General features: G+C 41.2%; 1 protein-coding gene across 2 annotated transcripts; it reads left to right on the top strand.

Annotated features, from left to right (window-relative positions):
* Positions 1 to 537: 537 nt before the first annotated feature.
* On the top strand, positions 538 to 18833 carry tfap2e (transcription factor AP-2 epsilon). Of its 2 annotated transcripts, none has more exons than XM_082185927.1 (7): positions 538 to 642; positions 2800 to 3255; positions 5433 to 5487; positions 10109 to 10322; positions 13788 to 13906; positions 15831 to 15969; positions 18181 to 18832. In XM_082185927.1, the coding sequence occupies exons 1-7, from the start codon at positions 598 to 600 to the stop codon at positions 18434 to 18436; spliced, it is 1284 nt and encodes a 427-aa protein (XP_082042053.1). In that variant the 5' UTR covers positions 538 to 597; the 3' UTR covers positions 18437 to 18832. The 2 variants fall into 2 exon arrangements, with proteins under 2 accessions (XP_082042053.1, XP_082042054.1); XM_082185928.1 differs by lacking the exon at positions 538 to 642 and adding an exon at positions 1211 to 1342 and having other exon boundaries at positions 18181 to 18833.
* Positions 18834 to 20050: the final 1217 nt, after the last annotated feature.

Here is a 20050-nt window from a genome sequence, read left to right as displayed (position 1 = left end):
ACAGCCATTTTCTGCTCTTAAACATTCCTTGCCAGACAAAATCAGGATCACTTTTGTCTCACACAAGTTTATCCTCCTCCCATCAGCCTCTCTCTCTCTCACACACACACACTCCCCCCTTCTCTCTCTCTCTCTCTCTCTCTCTCTTTTATCCCCCCCCCCCCCCTTCACTCTCACTCTCTCTCACACACACACACACACACACACACACACACACACACACTCCCCCCCTCTCTCTCTTTTTACCCCCCCCCTCTCTCTCTCTCTCTCTCTCTCTCTCACACACACACACACTCTCTCTCTCTCTCTCTCCCTCTCTCTCTCTCTCTCTCTCACACACACACACACTCTCTCTCTCTCTCTCACACACACACACACTCTCTCTCTCTCTCTCTCTCTCTCTCTCTCTCTCTCACACACACACACACACTCTCCCTCTCTCTCTCTCTCTCTCTCTCTCTCGTAACTCTAGAGTGTGTGTTTTGTCAGTAAAACTCGTGTGTCTCTGCGGTGTCTCTCACTCATCTCTCGCAGGACTCAGAGTCTCTTCTCTCTCGTCTTCAGATCAACAAGGACGAACTTTCTTTCTCCAGAATCATGTTGTGGAAATCCCGGACCAAGACAGAGCCTTACTGCCTCCAGGTACTGCATCATCCTCTCATCTAGGGTTGGCTAAACAGAATCTTTGTTTTTTTACTGTGAAAACGAAGTTTGTTTACACTTTATTTGAAGGTGTCATTGTTACAATGTAATTATACATTTAAGTACTAAGTAATAATAATTAACAACATGTAACTAAAGGGTTAGGATTAGGGTTTGTTTGAGGGTTAGTTGCATGTAATTATGTATAATTTACTGTTATTACTATGGTAAGTACGTGTAACATATGTAACAATGGCACTGGAAAATACAATTTTACCCCAAGTTTTGCTATAGACCTATTGCTTTAGATAGTCACGTGATAAAAAAAAGTACTATATCACATTTATAAGCAAAAAAAATAAAATAATTAACTCTAAATAAAATTTTGACTTTTTTTTTTTTTAAGTTTTGGCGAACCATTAACCCGCAACAAACCAGTGAAAATTGATTTTTCCAATCAGACTGAATTAATTTGGAGTAATTAATTAATGTCCCTTTAAGGTGTCCCCCCCTCCCCTCCCCTCAGTGCTATAAGAGCTGGTGTGTGTGATGAACAGGGACAGTCTGATATACAGCTTCACTTAGACAGGAGAGTTGATGGATTTGTGATCCCGGGCCTTTAGTGACTTTATTAACGCGAATCACAGGCGCTTTGGAGCAGTTGTGTGTGCAGATGTTGGTCCACACCTACTCGAGCATGGTGAGTGAAACTCAAGAGAAGATCCTCGGATCTGAGGGACTCATCATTGAGAAGATTGTCATGTGAGATCAGCTGAGATGAGCGTGCATAGAAGCGCGAGCGCGATCTGTGTTATTGAGTGTGTGTGTGTGTGTGTGTGTGTGCGTGTGTGTGTGCGTGTGTGTGCGTGTGTGTGATAAAGTGAGTGTTTCATTGGAAATATGTCACATGCTGCCATCGGTCTAAACGAAGATAACAGGCTGGTCTTTGTCTTACAGTGACTTGGGAATGAAGCTTCAACAGAGAATCATTAAACTCTGAAACTTCGGTTTGGTTTATTCTCGCGAGCGATGCTGGAGAAACTGGCACGTGAATATTCTCCCCCGCTCCGAAATAAAAGTAAAACTAGTCAAACAAATGCATGCACATAAAATGAAACTAATAAAACGAATAAATGTGAATACAAATAAAACGATTCTCTGTAAAATTACATTGCAATCGTTTTTTTTTTTCGACCAAAATATCCGCGAAACTGTAAGAAGAGAAGGGAAAATTATAGAAGCTCCAAAAAGGAAATTAGATTACGTGTGTTTTTATATGCGTGTAATCCTGAATTAATTGGATCTATTAACTGTTTAAAACAGGGAGTCTCATTCAGACCTGCAGGAAAACACTCTTATTTCTGGAGCCGCATCAACACATTTCATTAGTATGGTTATGGTTATAATTAATAATAGGCTAGTATAATTAACGAGGACTAATTTAATACCTTGAATATATAATTTAAACTAATCAAATTAATATACAATCTTTCCAGGAACACTTGACATGTACATGTAATCAATTGTGCCAATAACAAGACCTATTTGCAAACACTCCTACACTGTGAAACATTTTTGTTGGTTTAACTTAAATGAACCTGTTTGCCTTAAAATCTTAAGTTCATTGAAATAAAAAATAAAAATGTGTTAATACGATGAAGGCGATTGCGGTTTAATCAACAGAAACTTAAAGTATTATGTTATCCGATCCACATAAATTATCCAAGTTAAAATGTTGTGGTAACAAATCATAATTTTTAATTTATTTTTTACAGTGTATACTGTATTATATATTCAAAACTTAAAAATAATTGCTATCTTAAATTGACCATATTTTTCGTTGCACTTACTGAAATCAGGAGCATGTTATGGCATGATGAATACACTTTGCAGTCGTTCCTTTTTAGGTGTTTATTAAGCTATTTGATTAGCTATATTAACACTAATATTGTAAACTTAAAAATTATTGCTATCTTAAAATAGACTAAATTGTTCATTGCACTTCGGCTGAGATCAACATCAATTGTGGCATGATGAATTTTGCACACTTTGCAATCATCCTTTAGATGTTATTAAGCTATTTTTTTATGATGCGCCTCAAAACGTTCATCATTATGATGTATTTGATGAAACTCATGTATTTTTCCCCACGCACAGGACCGATCGGACGGGCTGTCGAGCTCCTCTCCGAGCGCACGGCTCTCCCAGCTCTCCTCGCTGAACCAGGCGTCCTACTCCTCGGCTCCCCCGCTCTGCCACACCCCGGCCTCGGACTTCCAGCCGCCCTACTTCCCTCCTCCTTATCCCCAGTCCTCACTGTCCTATTCCCAGGGCCAGGACACGGGATACCCGCATTTACCGGAGCCCTACCCGTCCATCAACTCGCTCCACCAGCACCACCAGCACCAGCAGGCCTGGCACTCCCAGCGCTCGCGCTCCGAGGACGCGGGGCTCCTGTCTCAGTCTCACCGCGCGTTGAGTTTAGACCCGCGTCGCGAGTATCCGGGCGTCCCGCGGCTCCTGCATCACGGCCTGGGCGAAGGAGCCGCGGCGCTGGGGGAAGCTCCTCTGGGGATGCATGCAATGGCTCATCACGGGCTGGAGGACATGCAGGTGAGTTCATCTGGGTGTTTTTTTTTTTGTTTTTTTTTTTGAACAATTATGAGAATTGCACACAAATTATTATAATTTTTTTGCATGTTTCATAAAATGTAAACAACGCTATTCAGGCGTAATTCTACAGAATTTGTCTATTTATTGGTTATTTAAATGAGAGTCTTTGGCGTGTTTGACATTTTTGGTTAACTTGACAGTGTCCTTGTTACATATGTTACAAGTACTTATAACAGTAAATCATGCATAATTACATGCAACTAACCCTCAACCAAATCATAATTCTACCCTAACCCTATATTAAGTAGGCTACATGTAGTTGCTTAATATTACTCAGTTCTTAAATATATAATTACACTGTAACAATGATACCTTAAAATAAAGTGTAACCCTTTATTTTAAGGTGTCCTTGTTACAGTGTAATTATACAATTAAGAACTGAGTCATAGTAATTAATTACATGTATATAATTAGGGGGTTACACAGGTTTGCATGTGCATAATTGACTGTTATTATAGTAACGACGTGTAAAATATGAAACAGAGACACTGTAAAATAAAGTGTTCGCAAATGTTTATATAAAATATAGCGTATGAAACGGAAATATAAATATTTTCTAAATAACGATTTCTTTTATAATCTTGTTTGATGCATAAGTGCTTTAAAGGTTTTTTCTGCCGTGCATTTGCGTGAAAATGAATACCTTTAATAAATCAATGTTAACAACTTAACAATATTTATTGTCTGAAACGGATAAATATCTTTACACATACAATTTAAAAACGTTATTAAAAAGACTACAATCACAGCTTCTGAAATAAAGGAAAAAATAAAGTGGTTGATTCTTCAATTTGAGTCACTTCTTGAAATCTTTAAAAAATAAAGCTTTAAAATGTAATATGTGCTGCAAAAGTGCGTTAGATTCGAGATGTTTCATGAATGATGTGTGATGGTAATGAACGTTTGCAGTCAATTTACGTTCCATGTGGAAAATAAAACGATTCCCAATTAAAAGTTTCCGACCTGAATGATTTAAGGCACGGAACAGATCTAATCGTGATGCAAAAGTCTTACAATTAATTTGACTTCCTCTAGAAATTAAAAACGCGACATTTTCTTAAAACTAGATATTAGTATACGAGATACAATAAATAAGGTTTAAATTATTATAATTTGTCTTTTAAATGTTAATAATAATAAAAATTCCCCTTTAGAAGATAGCAATCGTCGGCGGCACTAATTGAAGAATCAGCCGTAAAATGTACGATTCGGATTGAACAGAAGATTCGGATTGGAACCGGTTTGGCTTTCGGCTCGCGCTGCTTGTTCTGCTTGTTCTTTCATTCTATCACTCTGTCACTCTTTCACTCTTTCAGTCTTTCACTCTTTCAGTGGTTTGCAGGTGCAGAATTAGTTCTTCTGTCTGTCATTGGAAACTTGCAGCGCGTCCAATCGGTTTCCTCGGTCAATTACTCAACAAACAACTGGACTGTCTTTGATGATGAAGCGTTTCCGAGAACTGACTTACACGAGGACGAACGTTTCATTTACCATAAAGTGACAAATAAGCGTAAAGGTTTTTTGTGTCGTTGTTTGTTTTTTAACTTCAATCCTGCGACTTCAAATTAAATATCAGAGTAGCCTAGGCCTTCTCTATAATGTTTTATTTTATTCGCTTTCAAATTACGGGACAATAGTTAATGTGACCTAAAATCTACGTTTCTTTTTTTTATTTCTCTTTGCTGTTACGTGACATCACGAGGACTATAAAAGCATTTCTTGCACTTTACATATTTTTACTCGTTTACAAATATTTAGTTGAAATAAGGAAAATATTGTAGCCAAATAAAATAATTGTAATGCGCAGTAGTTTCATTTTTAGAATAATTTTCGCATTTTATGCACAAGTGTGATCTAATCATAATTATACTGATAAATATGTTCATAGTAAAAAATAAAAAGGCAGTTGTTGTTTAACCTCGATCAGTCTGTAAATGAAGTGAACTCAACAGTGCTGTCTGTGTGTGTGTGTGTGTGTGTGTGTGTGTGTGTGTGTGTGTGTGTGTGTGTGTGTGTGTGTGTGTGTGTGTGTGTGTGTGTGTGTGTGTGTGTGTGTGTGTGTGTGTGTGTGTGTGTGTGTGTGTGTGTGTGTGTGTGTGTGTGTGTGTGTGTGACAGGGTTTAGAAGAAGCGTCAGCGCTGGGGATCCTGGACCATTCAGTCATCAAGAAAGGTGAGAGTCTGATCTGATCAACATATACTGTAGGAGAGGAGCTGACCACACACACACACACACACACACACACACACACACACACACACACACACACACACACACTCACAGAGAGAGAGAGAGAGAGAGAGAGAGAGAGAGAGAGAGAGAGAGAGAGAGAGACTCACAGAGAGAGAGAGAGACACACACACACAGACACACACACACACACACACACACACACACACACACACACACACACACACAAACACACAAACACACACACACACACACACACACACACACACACACACTAATTCAGCTCTGCAATTTCATTTGAAGTCCTGCACGCTGTCTCTGCTCCTCCGCCCTGAAGCGCTGCTGTTAATGAACTGTTCATGGTCATGCGAGAGAAAGAGGGGGATTAGAGAAGAGAGCAGATAATAAACTTATGAAGTATTCAGAGCATCGCTGTGCCTCTACACTCACCGGGCTGGATAGTTCATAAGAATAGCTTCTGAAAACACTCTAGCATGTTTTCATTTGCATAAATCTAGATTTTATTTAGCGTTCTCTGAAATCTCGCGTGTTTACCGAGCGGCTGAGTGGATCAACGGGTGAAGCGAGATTTCTGTGGAGAAGAAGCCAAATCCTGCAGGAATAAAGGGATCAGCATGAGACGCTTCAGATGCTCGGCCGCGCGCTCGGAGCGGACACGCGCACGCCGCCCACACACACGCGCGCGTTAATTCTACTGTATGACAGAGATAATATACAGTAGCCTAGCGTGTGTGTTTGTGCCAGTCCACCGAAAGCGGGAGGAGAGAAGCAAACACACTGCGAGTGTGTCGCGTAGCAACTATAAACAAACGTTTTGCATTCAATTTGAATGTTTGGAAGATATACATTACCTTTGAATACACTTGTTTCAACCCATGTTTGGGTCAAATGTGGACCAACCCAACCGTTGGGTTTAAAAGTTAAACCCTCTTTTAGTGTGTGAAGTATACACTGACTTTCACAGCAGTCATTATTAGTTTTCCAACAGTTTTAAACAAAATAGCGTACTCATTTTCTACACTTCTTAAAGTCCCCCTGTTTTTAATACACTTTAAGACAAACCATGTGTAAGTTCATAAGTCGACACCATTGCTGAGCATTTCCTCCTTAAAACTGCAGTGAGTGAACCAAAGACAGTCTCAAACACACGCTTTGAAATCGCTGGTATTTCTGACGTCACAAACTACATTGTAACCAATCAGATCAACGTGTGATCGTCAACGAGTGAGTGGAGGCGGGGCTCATTTGCATATTCATAGAAGCGCATATACTAAATGAGGCAAGGGTGTCGAGTTACAGTCAAGATATTTTAAGACATGAAGAATTTTTTCTATATGGAAAAACTTTTAAATATGCCATTCTGGTGATCAAAGATGAGTTTTAAGGGATAAAATTGTTGACTACAGAGGGAAACGTAAAACATATACGGTTACATACAGATGAGCGCGACTTTTTGTTACTGATATGTTTGCAAATGCTGTTGAAACGTATACATTTATGCTACTTATATGTAAAAAAGATATAATATTGATGTCTTTCAACATATTCTCCCTACATCTTATTTGCTGCTTTCACATGCTATCAGAATTATAGTAAAAATGAGTTTCCTAGTCGGAAATTGGACATGTGGTGCATTCACAGATGTCGTAATTACTGTACTGTAGCTTTAACGAGTTTTCAGAACAAAAGCCTTTTTAATTACAACGTGTAAACTCATAATTTTGAGAGCTAGACGCATGACATATTGATGAACGCGTAAGCACAGAGGATCGAGCACGAATTAGAAGAGTAAAAGGAGAGTTTTTAAAGAGAAATGTGGGAGGAGCTTGAGTTTGTTTAAACCGTGAGAGGCGTCGACTCTCAACTGAGATTACACTACTCATAAGTCATGTGTGGGGTCAGAGGTCATGTGTCGGGTCAGAGTTCATGCGTCGGGTCAGAGGTCATGCATCGTGTCAGAGGTCACTCTTCATGCGTCGGGTCAGAGGTCATGCATCGGGTCAGAGGTCACTCTTCCACCGGAACTAGACTTGCGTAAGGCCGCTATAGGAAAGCCAGTGATTATAGTTTATACAGTAATAAATATGGATATTTTTCTTTACTTCAGAAGGCCTTGATTAACCCCCGTATGGGTTTCTCTTATGATGGATGGATGCACTTTTTTGGGGTTCAAAATCCCAACATGCAACTGTTGGTATTTTTTATTAGTTTTTTTTCCCACAACAGCAACATCACCTTGTCTTGTCGTTAAAGTCCCCCTGTAGTCAATCATTGTATCCCTTAAAACTCATCTTTGATCACCACAATGACATATTTAAACGTTTTTTACTTAAACTTTTTAAATTAAATTAAATTTAAAATTTAAAGTAAATTTTTACTTGTAACTCGACACCCTTGCCTCATTTAGTATGCGTGGTCCTATGAATATGCAAATGGAACCCGCCTCCACTCACTCACTCAGCTCAGAGATCCACTGGTTGACGATCACACGTTGATCTGATTGGTTAAAGGTAGTTTGTGACGTCACGTAGACACATGAACAACATTAAAAGCTGGATTTTCACCACAGGCGGACTTTAAGTATTTATTCTACTACATATGATGTTTTATACACAGCGAAAATAGCATATTGATCAGAATCGTCCACAAGCTGAATATCCACTAGCACTGTGAATGTTTATATGATTGTCAACGAATGGGACGCTACATTTTAATATAAAAATTAATAGATTTCGGCTTTAATAAGATTTCCTCAAATAAATAGTCACACTGTAAAAAATGCTGGGTCGTTTCAACCCAAATTTGGGTCAAATATGGAAAAACGCAACGGTTGGGTTAAAAATCCGGGATTTTCCCTCCTCCGCTTCCTGAATCATTCACACACCAGTGGATTCTCCTAATACATGCGTAAGCTGCATTTCTCTAGTCCTATTGAAATCCAGCCCACACAGATGAGGCGTAGAAACACACCAAAGGCTAATCTTACGAAAACAAATGAAGGTTTTTAGGAACGACGTAACAAAGATACTTGAGCTCATATTAAACCCAATGGTCTGTTCTTCCATGAACGCTAATCATTATTAGAGTTTGAATGGAGGTTTATGCCTCATTCACACAAAAGCCTTGTTTTAATGGGGGGGGGGAGTGGGATAACACACACATAACAGCCTGGTTTTTATTTCTGCCATTTGATTAAACCGTGTTACTTTTCGTCACTGTGATTGTTGGGTTCATTTTAAAGTCAGATTTTTTTAAGGAGCCAGAAAACTTTAATTACAAGCACAACGACTGTGTGCACAACAGATGGAATAAAGCGTTCCCCCAATGGAGATGCAACACCCGCTCGAAAATAAGAGTGAGAAACAGAAATTAAACACCGAGACAACAGATGCCGACCTGTGGGAGAGCGTCTTGAAAAGGTTACAGGACAGAATCTAAAAGCACAAATTATCACATTTTGATAAACACTTAAAAATAAGATTCGCCCTCCTGTGATTTGCGATAGCTCTGGCACACCTTACCCACTTCAGTAACACTTCACAATAAGGTTCATAGTTAACAATAATGTATTAACTAACATGAACTAACCATGAGCAATACATTTGTTACTGTATTTGTTCATCTTTGTTAACGTTAGTTAATAAAAATACGGCTGTTAATTGTTTGTACTAACACTTTCTCTTCTATCTCTCTCTCTCTCTCTCTATATATATATATATAAAAAGTTTAACATATACTGCGTTAGATTAAACTGAGAAGAGTCACAGCACTTGCATATTGTTGTCCTATTGTTAGTTTAACTATTGTTCTCGTTTGTAAGTCGCTTTGGATAAAAGCGTCTGCTAAATGAATAAATGTAAATGTTCATGTTAGTTCACAGTGCATTACCTAATGTTAATAAAATTTTAATAAAGGTATTAGTAAATGTTGAAATTAACATTAACAAAGATTAATAAATGCTGTAGAAGTGCAGATCATTATTAGTTTTTCGGTAACACTTTACAATAAGGTTCATTAGTTAACATTAATGTATTAACTAACATGAATTAACAGCTGTTCATTGTTTGTTCATGTTAGTTCACAGTGCATTATGTAAGGGATCATGTAGATCCAGCCGGATGTTATCTCAGAATAAACCCGACAGGGTGATCAGGATCAGGATCAGGATCAGGTCTCCATCAGCCTGAGGGGGTTTATTCTGAGATCACACACACACACGCACGCACGCACGCACGCACGCACGCACGCACACACGCACACACACACACACACACACACACACAGGAGAAGCTTGGGACCAAATCTAAAAGCACAAATGATCAGATTTTGATAAACACTTATAAGGTTCCCTCTCCTGTGATAGCTCTGGCACATCTACATTACATGTATGCATTTGTTAGATGCTTTAATCCAAAGTGACTTACTAATATTTCAAAGTTCACAGTTACATTCTTATCAGTATTTGCTTTCCCTGGGAATCGAACCCATGACCTTGGCGTTGCAAGCGTGACGCTCTACTGTTTGAGCTCCAGGAAAGCTTCACCTTCACCGCCTGTGTGTGTGTGTGTGTGTGTGTGTTCAGTGCCGTCGAAGCTGAACGGCTCGCTGTGTCTCAGTAAAGAAGGCCTGGGTCTGGGTGGCGTGTCGAACCCGTCGGAGATCTTCTGCTCGGTCCCGGGACGCCTGTCGCTCCTCAGCTCCACATCCAAGTATAAGGTGACGGTGGGAGAAGTCCAGAGACGCCTGGCGCCGCCCGAGTGCCTGAACGCGTCGCTGCTCGGAGGAGTCCTGCGCAGGTACACACACACGAAGAACACACACATTCAGCGGCTCTCCTTTAGAAAACATTTACTTTTATGCATTTGGCAGACGCTTTTATCCAAAGCGCCTTACATTGCATTTCAAGATTCACATTTACATTCTTATCAGTTCTTGCTTTCCTTGGGAATCGAACCCCTGACCTTGGCGTTGCAGGCGCCGACGCTCTACTGTTTGAGCTTCAGGAAAGCAGTAAAACTGTGCGTAGGATCCGCACTAAAAGCCAAAAATGGCATAGGAGTGAGCGGGTGTTGCAACACACGTGTTTTAAATGCTTCCACACATGCCAGTGTACTATACACGACACTATAGTTGCCATATCAACACTATATGTGACCCTGGACCACCAAACCAGTCACATGGGTCAATTTTATGAAATTGAGATTTATACATCATCTGAAAGCTGGATAAATAAGCTTTCCATTGATGTATGGTGTGTTAGGATAGGACAATATTTGGCTGAGATACAACTATTGAACATCTGGAATCTGACGGTGCAGAAAAATCGAAACATTGAGAAAATCTCCTTTAAAGTTGTTCATTTATGTTGGGGATTGTCCTGCACTCACTCACACAAATACATGTTTTATATATTTACAGTAGGAAAATTACTAAATATCTTCATGGAACATGATCTTTACTTAATATCCTAATGATTTTTGGCATATAAGAAAAATCGATAATTTTGACCCAAACAATGTATTGTTGGATATTGCCTCAGATAAATAATAAACCCATGTGACTCGTGACTGGTGACGTGATCAGGGTCACATGTAGAGGAACAAATGCACCAAAATTCAGAAATCTTTGGAAGATATCACTGAACATTTATTGAACCATTGCAAAAGTACATTTCTTGTGTTCATTTTTCATCTGTTTTTTTATGTTTATTTAAAATGAGACAAATCTGATATTATTTTAATCTTATATCTGTTGATCATCAGTTGATGATTTAGACCCCAGTTGCTCAGGCATGTTGTCACACTGCGTTACTATGAAGTCTCTATTTGAACTATGATATTCTATATGAATTCTATTGAGAAACCATGAGAAAAAGGGGAATAAAGACTGAGAAAATCCCCCTGGTTTTTATGAAGAATCTGGGAGATGTTCTTCCTCTTCTCCATGTTCTTCATCTTCTCCCTGTTCTTCCTCTTCTCCTGTTCTTCATCTTCTCCCTGTTCTTCCTCTTCTCCTGTTCTTCCTCTTCTCCCTGTTCTTCCTCTTCTCCTGTTCTTCCTCTTCTCCATGTTCTTCATCTTCTCCCTGTTCTTCCTCTTCTCCCTGTTCTTCCTCTTCTCCTGTTCTTCATCTTCTCCTGTTCTTCATCTTCTCCCTGTTCTTCCTCTTCTCCTGTTCTTCCTCTTCTCCCTGTTCTTCCTCTTCTCCCTGTTCTTCATCTTCTCCTGTTCTTCCTCTTCTCCCTGTTCTTCCTCTTCTCCTGTTCTTCCTCTTCTCCCTGTTCTTCCTCTTCTCCCTGTTCTTCCTCTTCTCCTGTTCTTCCTCTTCTCCCTGTTCTTCCTCTTCTCCTGTTCTTCATCTTCTCCCTGTTCTTCCTCTTCTCCCTGTTCTTCCTCTTCTCCTGTTCTTCATCTTCTCCCTGTTCTTCATCTTCTCCCTGTTCTTCATCTTCTCCCTGTTCTTCATCTTCTCCTGTTCTTCCTCTTCTCCCTGTTCTTCCTCTTCTCCTGTTCTTCCTCTTCTCCCTGTTCTTCATCTTCTCCCTGTTCTTCCTCTTCTCCTGTTCTTCCTCTTCTCCCTGTTCTTCCTCTTCTCCCTGTTCTTCCTCTTCTCCCTGTTCTTCCTCTTCTCCTGTTCTTCATCTTCTCCTGTTCTTCCTCTTCTCCTGTTCTTCATCTTCTCCTGTTCTTCCTCTTCTCCCTGTTCTTCCTCTTCTCCTGTTCTTCCTCTTCTCCTGTTCTTCCTCTTCTCCCTGTTCTTCCTCTTCTCCCTGTTCTTCCTCTTCTCCTGTTCTTCCTCTTCTCCCTGTTCTTCCTCTTCTCCTGTTCTTCCTCTTCTCCCTGTTCTTCCTCTTCTCCCTGTTCTTCCTCTTCTCCTGTTCTTCCTCTTCTCCCTGTTCTTCATCTTCTCCCTGTTCTTCCTCTTCTCCTGTTCTTCCTCTTCTCCCTGTTCTTCCTCTTCTCCCTGTTCTTCCTCTTCTCCCTGTTCTTCATCTTCTCCCTGTTCTTCCTCTTCTCCCTGTTCTTCCTCTTCTCCCGGTTCTTCATCTTCTCCCTGTTCTTCCTCTTCTCCCTGTTCTTACTCTTCTCCCTGTTCTTCCTCTTCTCCGTTCTTCCTCTTCTCTGTTCTTCCTCTTCTCCCCCTGTTCTTCCTCTTCTCCCTGTTCTCCCTGTTCTCTCTGTTCTTCCTCTTCACCCTGTTCTTCCTCTTCTCCCCCTGTTCTTCCTCTTCTCCCTGTTCTCCCTGTTCTTCCTCTTCTCCCTGTTCTTCCTCTTCTCCCTGTTCTTCCTCTTCTCCCTGTTCTTCATCTTCTCCCTGTTCTTCCTCTTCTCCCTGTTCTTCCTCTTCTCCCTGTTCTTCCTCTTCTCCCCCTGTTCTTCCTCTTCTCCCTCTTCTCCCTGTTCTCCCTGTTCTTCCTGTTCTCCCTCTTCTCCCTGTTCTTCCTCTTCTCCCTGTTCTTCCTCTTCTCCCTGTTCTTCCTCTTCTCCCTGTTCTTCCTCTTCTCCATGTTCTTCATCTTCTCCCGGTTCTTCATCTTCTCCCTGTTCTTCATCTTCTCCCGGTTCTTCATCTTCTCCCTGTTCTTCCTCTTCTCCTGTTCTTCCTCTTCTTCCTCTTCTCCGTGTTCTTCATCTTCTCCCTGTTCTTCCTCTTCTCCCTGTTCTTCCTCTTCTCCTGTTCTTCATCTTCTCCCTGTTCTTCATCTTCTCCCTGTTCTTCATCTTCTCCCTGTTCTTCCTCTTCACCCTGTTCTTCCTCTTCTCCCTGTTCTTCCTCTTCTCCCTGTTCTTCCTCTTCTCCATGTTCTTCATCTTCTCCCTGTTCTTCCTCTTCTCCCCCTGTTCTTCCTCTTCTCCCTGTTCTTCCTCTTCTCCCTGTTCTTCCTCTTCTCCCTGTTCTTCCTCTTCTCCCGGTTCTTCATCTTCTCCCTGTTCTTCCTCTTCTCCCTGTTCTTCCTCTTCTCCCGGTTCTTCATCTTCTCCTGTTCTTCCTCTTCTCCCTGTTCTTCATCTTCTCCCTGTTCTTCATCTTCACTGTTCTTCCTCTTCTCCCTGTTCTTCCTCTTCTCCCTGTTCTTCCTCTTCACCATTCTTCCTCTTCTCCCTGTTCTTCATCTTCTCCCTGTTCTTCCTCTTCTCCCTGTTCTTCATCTTCTCTTCTTCCTGTTCTTGCTCTTCTCCCGGTTCTTCATCTTCTCCCTGTTCTTCCTCTTCTCCCGGTTCTTCATCTTCTCTCTTCCTCTTCTCCCTGTTCTTCCTCAGAGCCAAGTCGAAGAATGGCGGCCGATGTCTGCGAGAGCGGCTGGAGAAGATCGGACTGAACCTGCCGGCCGGCCGACGGAAGGCTGCAAACGTCACACTCCTCACAGCGCTGGTGGAAGGTACCAGACATTACTAGTCGAGTCTCCTTTATTCATACAGCGCTTATAACTATAGTGTTTCAGAGCAGCTTTACTGACATAACAGGAGAATAATCCAATAGAGTTTGTTTCCAGAAGAAAACGGCGTCACAGTCCAGCTTTAGTGAGGTCAGTTATGGTTCATTTTTGTTGCAAAAAAGTTATTAATTTAGTTATTTTATTTATATATCCGCTCTGGAGAAACCGTGATGTCATCGTCCAGCTCAGATCAGTTCTCATATAATGGAGTTGATGCAGGAGATCAATAATATTGATGAATATTAAATTAAATGTCCACTAATAAACAAGACAAAAGCGACAGTGGAACCAGAACTCCATCAGGACAGAATGGAGGAAAACCCTCATGAGAAACCAGACTCGGTCTAGTGTGTAGTGTGTAGTTGTTTAGTGTGTAGTGTGTAGTTGTGTAGTGTGTAGTTGTGTAGTGTGTAGTTGTGTAGCGTGTAGTTGTGTAGTGTGTAGTTGTGTAGTGTGTAATTGTGTAGTGTGTAGTTGTGTAGTGTAGTTGTGTAGTGTGTAATTGTGTAGTGTGTAGTTGTGTAGTGTAGTTGTGTAGAGTGTAGTTGTGTAGAGTGTAGTTGTGTAGTGTGTAATTGTGTAGTGTGTAGTTGTGTAGTGTAGTTGTGTAGAGTGTAGTTGTGTAGTGTGTAATTGTGTAGTGTGTAGTTGTGTAGTGTAGTTGTGTAGAGCGTAGTTGTGTAGTTGTGTAGTGTGTAGTTGTGTAGTGTGTAATTGTGTAGTGTGTAGTTGTGTAGAGTGTAGTTGTGTAGTGTGTAGTGTAGTGTAGTTGTGTAGTGTGTAATTGTGTAGTGTGTAGTTGTGTAGTGTGTAGTTGTGTAGTGTGTAGTGTGTAGTTGTGTAGTGTAGTTGTGTAGTGTGTAGAGTGTAGTTGTGTAGTGTAGTTGTGTAGTGTGTAATTGTGTAGTGTGTAGTTGTGTAGTGTGTAGTTGTGTAGTGTAGTTGTGTAGTGTGTAGAGTGTAGTTGTGTAGTGTAGTTGTTTAGTGTGTAATTGTGTAGTGTGTAGTTGTGTAGTGTGTAGTTGTGTAGTGTGTAGTGTGTAGAGTGTAGTTGTGTAGTTGTGTAGTGTGTAGCTGCGTCCTCAATCGCGTTCTTGTTCACTATTCTGTGCCATTCTGTAGTGTAAATAGTGTGAGTAGTGTGAGTAGTGCGTTCACACTGAAACTTGTAAACAGAAGTAGTGCACTTTAAGTGCGTGGATGATACACTTATTTAACCGGATAAACGCAGTGTGTGACGCTGGACACTTCATGCTCTCGACTGTCACCGCTTTACTCACGCAGCATAAACATATAAGTAGTGTATGAGTTCATAAACTACACGGTTGAGTACTCGGTGTATAGTGCGTCATTTGGGACACAGCTTTTGATTCAGGCAGCATTACAGGTCAGAGGTCAGAGGTCAGATTGGATCAGAACAATATTTAGAATACTAAAGCCAGATCAGATCACATCCGCACCGCCTCGTATTTGCTGCGGTAATTGTGTCAAACGCAGCACACACACACACAAACACACACACACACACACACACACACACACACACACACACACACACACACACACACACACACAGAGACAGACACAACATTATCAGTCACTTAGGCAAGCAAGTTTATCGTGGATGTTACGGTAGAGTGTTAAGTTAAAATAAGTGCCAATGAGAAGTCAGTCTATTATCACCTCATCTCTGCATCAGCCTGATCTCTCTCTCTCTCTCTCTCTCTCTCTCTCTCTCTCTCTCTCTCTCTCCCCCTCTCTCTCTCTCCCTCTCTCTCTCTCTCCCCCTCTCTCTCTCCCCCTCTCTCTCTCCCCCTCTCTCTCTCTCCCTCCCCCTCTCTCTCTCCCCCTCTCTCTCTCTCTCCAGGTGAGGCGGTTCACCTCGCTCGGGACTTCGGGTACGTGTGTGAGACCGAGTTCCCGGCCCGGGCGACTGCGGAGTATCTGTGCCGGCAGAGCGACCCGGATCAGACGCCCACAAGACGCAGCATGCTGATGGCCAGCAAGTGAGTGAAGACCACACCTCTTCAGGCTCTGAGACACACACACACACACACACACACACACACACACACACACACACACACCTGTAGATTCTGTGAACGCTGGAATAAACCTGTGCTGTTCCTATAGACCAGGGGTTTCACTTTTTGCTGCCACAGACCTTAATTATGAGGAACACCCTTCATAAAGTATAAAGGCAGCTGTAGATTTTTGTGTATAAAATCGTGGAAAAAAATATATATGTACAGTGGGGAGAACAAGTATTTGATACACTGCCGATTTTGCAGGTTTTCCCACTTACAAAGCATGTAGACGTCTGTAATGTTTATCATAGGTACTCTTCAACTGTGAGTGACTGAATCTAAAACAAAAATCCAGAAAATCATATAGTATGATTTTTAAGTAATTAATTATCATTTTATTGCATGACATAAGTATTTGATACATCAGAAAAGCAGAACTTAATATTTGGTACAGAAACCTTTGTTTGCAATTACAGAGATCATACGTTTCCTGTAGTTCTTGACCAGGTTTGCACACACTGCAGGGATTTTGGCCCACTCCTCCATACAGACCTTCTCCAGATCCTTCAGGTTTCGGGGCTGTCGCTGGGCAATACAGACTTTCAGCTCCCTCCAAAGATCTTCTATTGGGTTCAGGTCTGGAGACTGGCTAGGCCACTCCAGGACCTTGAGATGCTTCTTACGGAGCCACTCCTTAGTTGCCCTGGCTGTGTGTTTCGGGTCGTTGTCATGCTGGAAGACCCAGCCATGACCCATCCTCAATGCTCTTACTGAGGGAAGGAGGTTGTTGGCCAAGATCTGGCGATACATGTCCCCATCCATCCTCCCCTCAATACGGTGCAGTCGTCCTGTCCCCTTTGCAGAAAAGCATCCCCAAAGAATGATGTTTCCACCTCCATGCTTCATGGTTGGGATGGTGTTCTTGGGGTTGTACTCATCCTTCTTCTTCCTCCAAACACGGCGAGTGGAGTTTAGACCAAAAAGCTCTATTTTTGTCTCATCAGACCACATGACCTTCTCCCATTCCTCCTCTGGATCATCCAGATAGTCATTGGTAAACTTCAGACCGGCCTGGATATGCGCTGGCTTGAGCAGGGGGACCTTGCGTGCGCTGCAGGATTTTAATCCATGACGACGTAGTGTGTTACTAATGGTTTTCTTTGAGACTGTGGTCCCAGCTCTCTTCAGGTCATTGACCAGGTCCTGCCGTGTAGTTCTGGGCTGATCCCCCACCTTCCTCATGATCATTGATGCCCCACGACGTGAGATCTTGCATGGTGCCCCAGACAGAGGGAGATTGACCGTCATCTGGAACTTCTTCCATTTTCTAATAATTGTGCCAATAGTTGTTGCCTTCTCTCCAAGCTACTTGCCTATTGTCCTGTAGCCCATCCCAGCCTTGTGCAGGTCTACAGTTTTATCCCTGATGTCCTTACACAGCTCTCTGGTCTTGGCCATTGTGGAGAGGTTGGAGTCTGTTTGATTGAGTGTGTGGACAGGTGTCTTTTATACAGGTAACGAGTTCAAACAGGTGCAGTTAATACAGGTAATGAGTGGAGAACAGGAGGGCTTCTTAAAGAAAAACTAACAGGTCTGTGAGAGCCGGAATTCTTACTGGTTGGTAGGTGATCAAATACTTATGCAATAAAATGCTAATTAATTATTTAAAAATCATACAATGTGATTTTCTGGATTTTTGTTTTAGATTCAGTCTCTCACAGTTGAAGAGTACCTATGATAAACATTACAGACTTCTACATGCTTTGTAAGTGGGAAAACCTGCAAAATCGGCAGTGTATCAAATACTTGTTCTCCCCACTGTACATATATATTTAGTATATTTTTTCATTATATAAATGGGTCAATGCACGAATTCAGTAAGATAACGAAGCTTCAGTTGTATTTGTGAGCACATTTTCTCCTCAGTTCATCAGTGTATTATTGAAAGCGTGTGTGTGTGTGTGTGTGTGTGTAGTGTGTGTAACCACCTCTCACCCCTCTCCCATGTCCTCAGGGAGATCTGCAAGGAGTTTGTGTGTGTGTATGTCTGTGTAGTGTGTGTGTGTGACCGCCTCTCACCCCTCTCCCGTGTCGTGTCCTCAGGGAGATCTGCAAGCAGTGTGTGTGTGTGTGTGTGTGTGTGTGTAGTGTGTGACCACCTCTCAACCCTCTCCCGTGTTGTGTCCTCAGGGAGATCTGCAAGGAGTTCATGGACCTGATGTCTCAGGACAGGTCTCCTCTGGGTGCCGGTCGGCCCACGCCCTGCCTGGACCCCGGGGTGCAGAACAGCCTGACCCACTTCAGTCTCCTGACCCACGGCTTCGGGACGCCGGCCATCTGCGCCGCGCTCAACGCCTTCCAGAGCTACTTACTGGAGGCCCTCAAACTGCTGGAGAAAGAGGGAGCCAAGGGCCTCCACGACAAGGAGCTCAAGCACCGCAAGTGAGCCGCCGGGCGAGAGACACTGACTGCTCCTCCCTCTCCGTCAGGAGCGTATGAGTGTATTTATGTGTGCGAATGTGTGCGTTCAGCCCGTTTGGATCCGCTGGTCTCCTGAGAAAACACAAGCATGTGGACCTCAAACTCCCATCGGATCCTGTCGAGCGACTTGTACGGGATGCGCGGGAAACGGCTCGGACTACTGAAGCGTCGGGTGTAAAGTTATTATTGACTCATGAATTTGAAAATGTCATTTTTGTACTTCATGTTGTATGTTTATTATCACTGTTGCTGTTCTTCTTATCGCTGTACTGCAATGTAAATGTAATATATTATTAAACCAACGACTGGATTCAATCGCTTTGACGGGGTCATTATCGCTGTGAAAGACTATTACAATTATTTGTTTTGAAATAATGCTGCATATGATAATATATAAATATTAGTTGAAAAATGAAAGTTTAAGTTGAAATACTAAATACTAAAATCATTAATAAATAAATAAAGCTGGAAAAAATAAAAATATTAGTAACATGGAAAAGTGACTAAAATGAAAACTAATAAAATAAAATGACTTATTTTATATAAAATATAAATAGTTGAAAAACAAAAGTTTAAGTTGAAGCATTAAAATGATGAATGAGCTGTAATGAAAAAAATTAAACCTAATAATAATAATAATAATAACAACAACAACAAGGCAAAATTACTAAAATAAAAACCAAAAATATATAACTAAATTCAACAATTGAATTCAACCGCTTGACAGGGTTATCGTTATCATAAACTATTAAAATCATTTGTTTGAAATAATGCAGCATATGAAATATAAATATTAGCTGAAAAACAAAAGTTGAAATATTAAAATGATTAATTAGTAAATAAAACTGAAAAAAAGAAACTAAACATAATATAGCAAAACGACTAAAATGAAAACTTAAAAATCTAAATCTAAAACAAAATGACTTATTTGATGAAATATAAATATTAGTTGAAAACAAAAGTTGAAGTTGAGGTATTAAAATGATTAATTAATAAATAAAACTGAAATTAAAAACTAAAAATAATAATAATAAAATCGTAAAATGACAAATGAAAAATAAAAATATAAAAATAAAATAAAATGACATGAAATATAAATAGTTGAAAACAGAAGTTGAAGTATTAATTTTTTTTACTGTAAAAAATAAATAAAAAAATAAAGCCGAAATTAAAAACAAATCAACCTAAAAATAACAATAATAATGGGAAAAGCTCATAACGAAATGACTGAAATGAAAAGGCTTTCCGGCAGGTTTGGGCGGGTGTCTCCAGACCTGTTGCTGTGCTTCAAATCTGCCATGATTACAGAATTAGCGTGATACAAACTGAGCGCCCACAGGGGGTGTTTGAGACTCGAGCCCGTTTGCTGAAGGCAGGGTGACATTAACCCGAACCGAAGCCTCGACCCACGAGATACAGCAGTCCTGACCAGCTAACCCTGAGGACCACACACACACACACACACACACACACACCTCAGAGATACAGCAGTCCTGACCAGCTAACCCTGAGGACGACACAAACACACACACACACACACACACACCTCAGAGATACAGCAGTCCTGACCAGCTAACCC

Source organism: Leuciscus leuciscus (genome assembly GCF_965113295.1).
Source record: "Leuciscus leuciscus genome assembly, chromosome: 12".
Taxonomy (NCBI): Eukaryota; Metazoa; Chordata; class Actinopteri; order Cypriniformes; family Leuciscidae; genus Leuciscus; species Leuciscus leuciscus.
The sequence above is the reverse complement of the archived record's forward strand: the minus strand, read 5'-3'. Positions and strand labels throughout refer to the sequence as shown.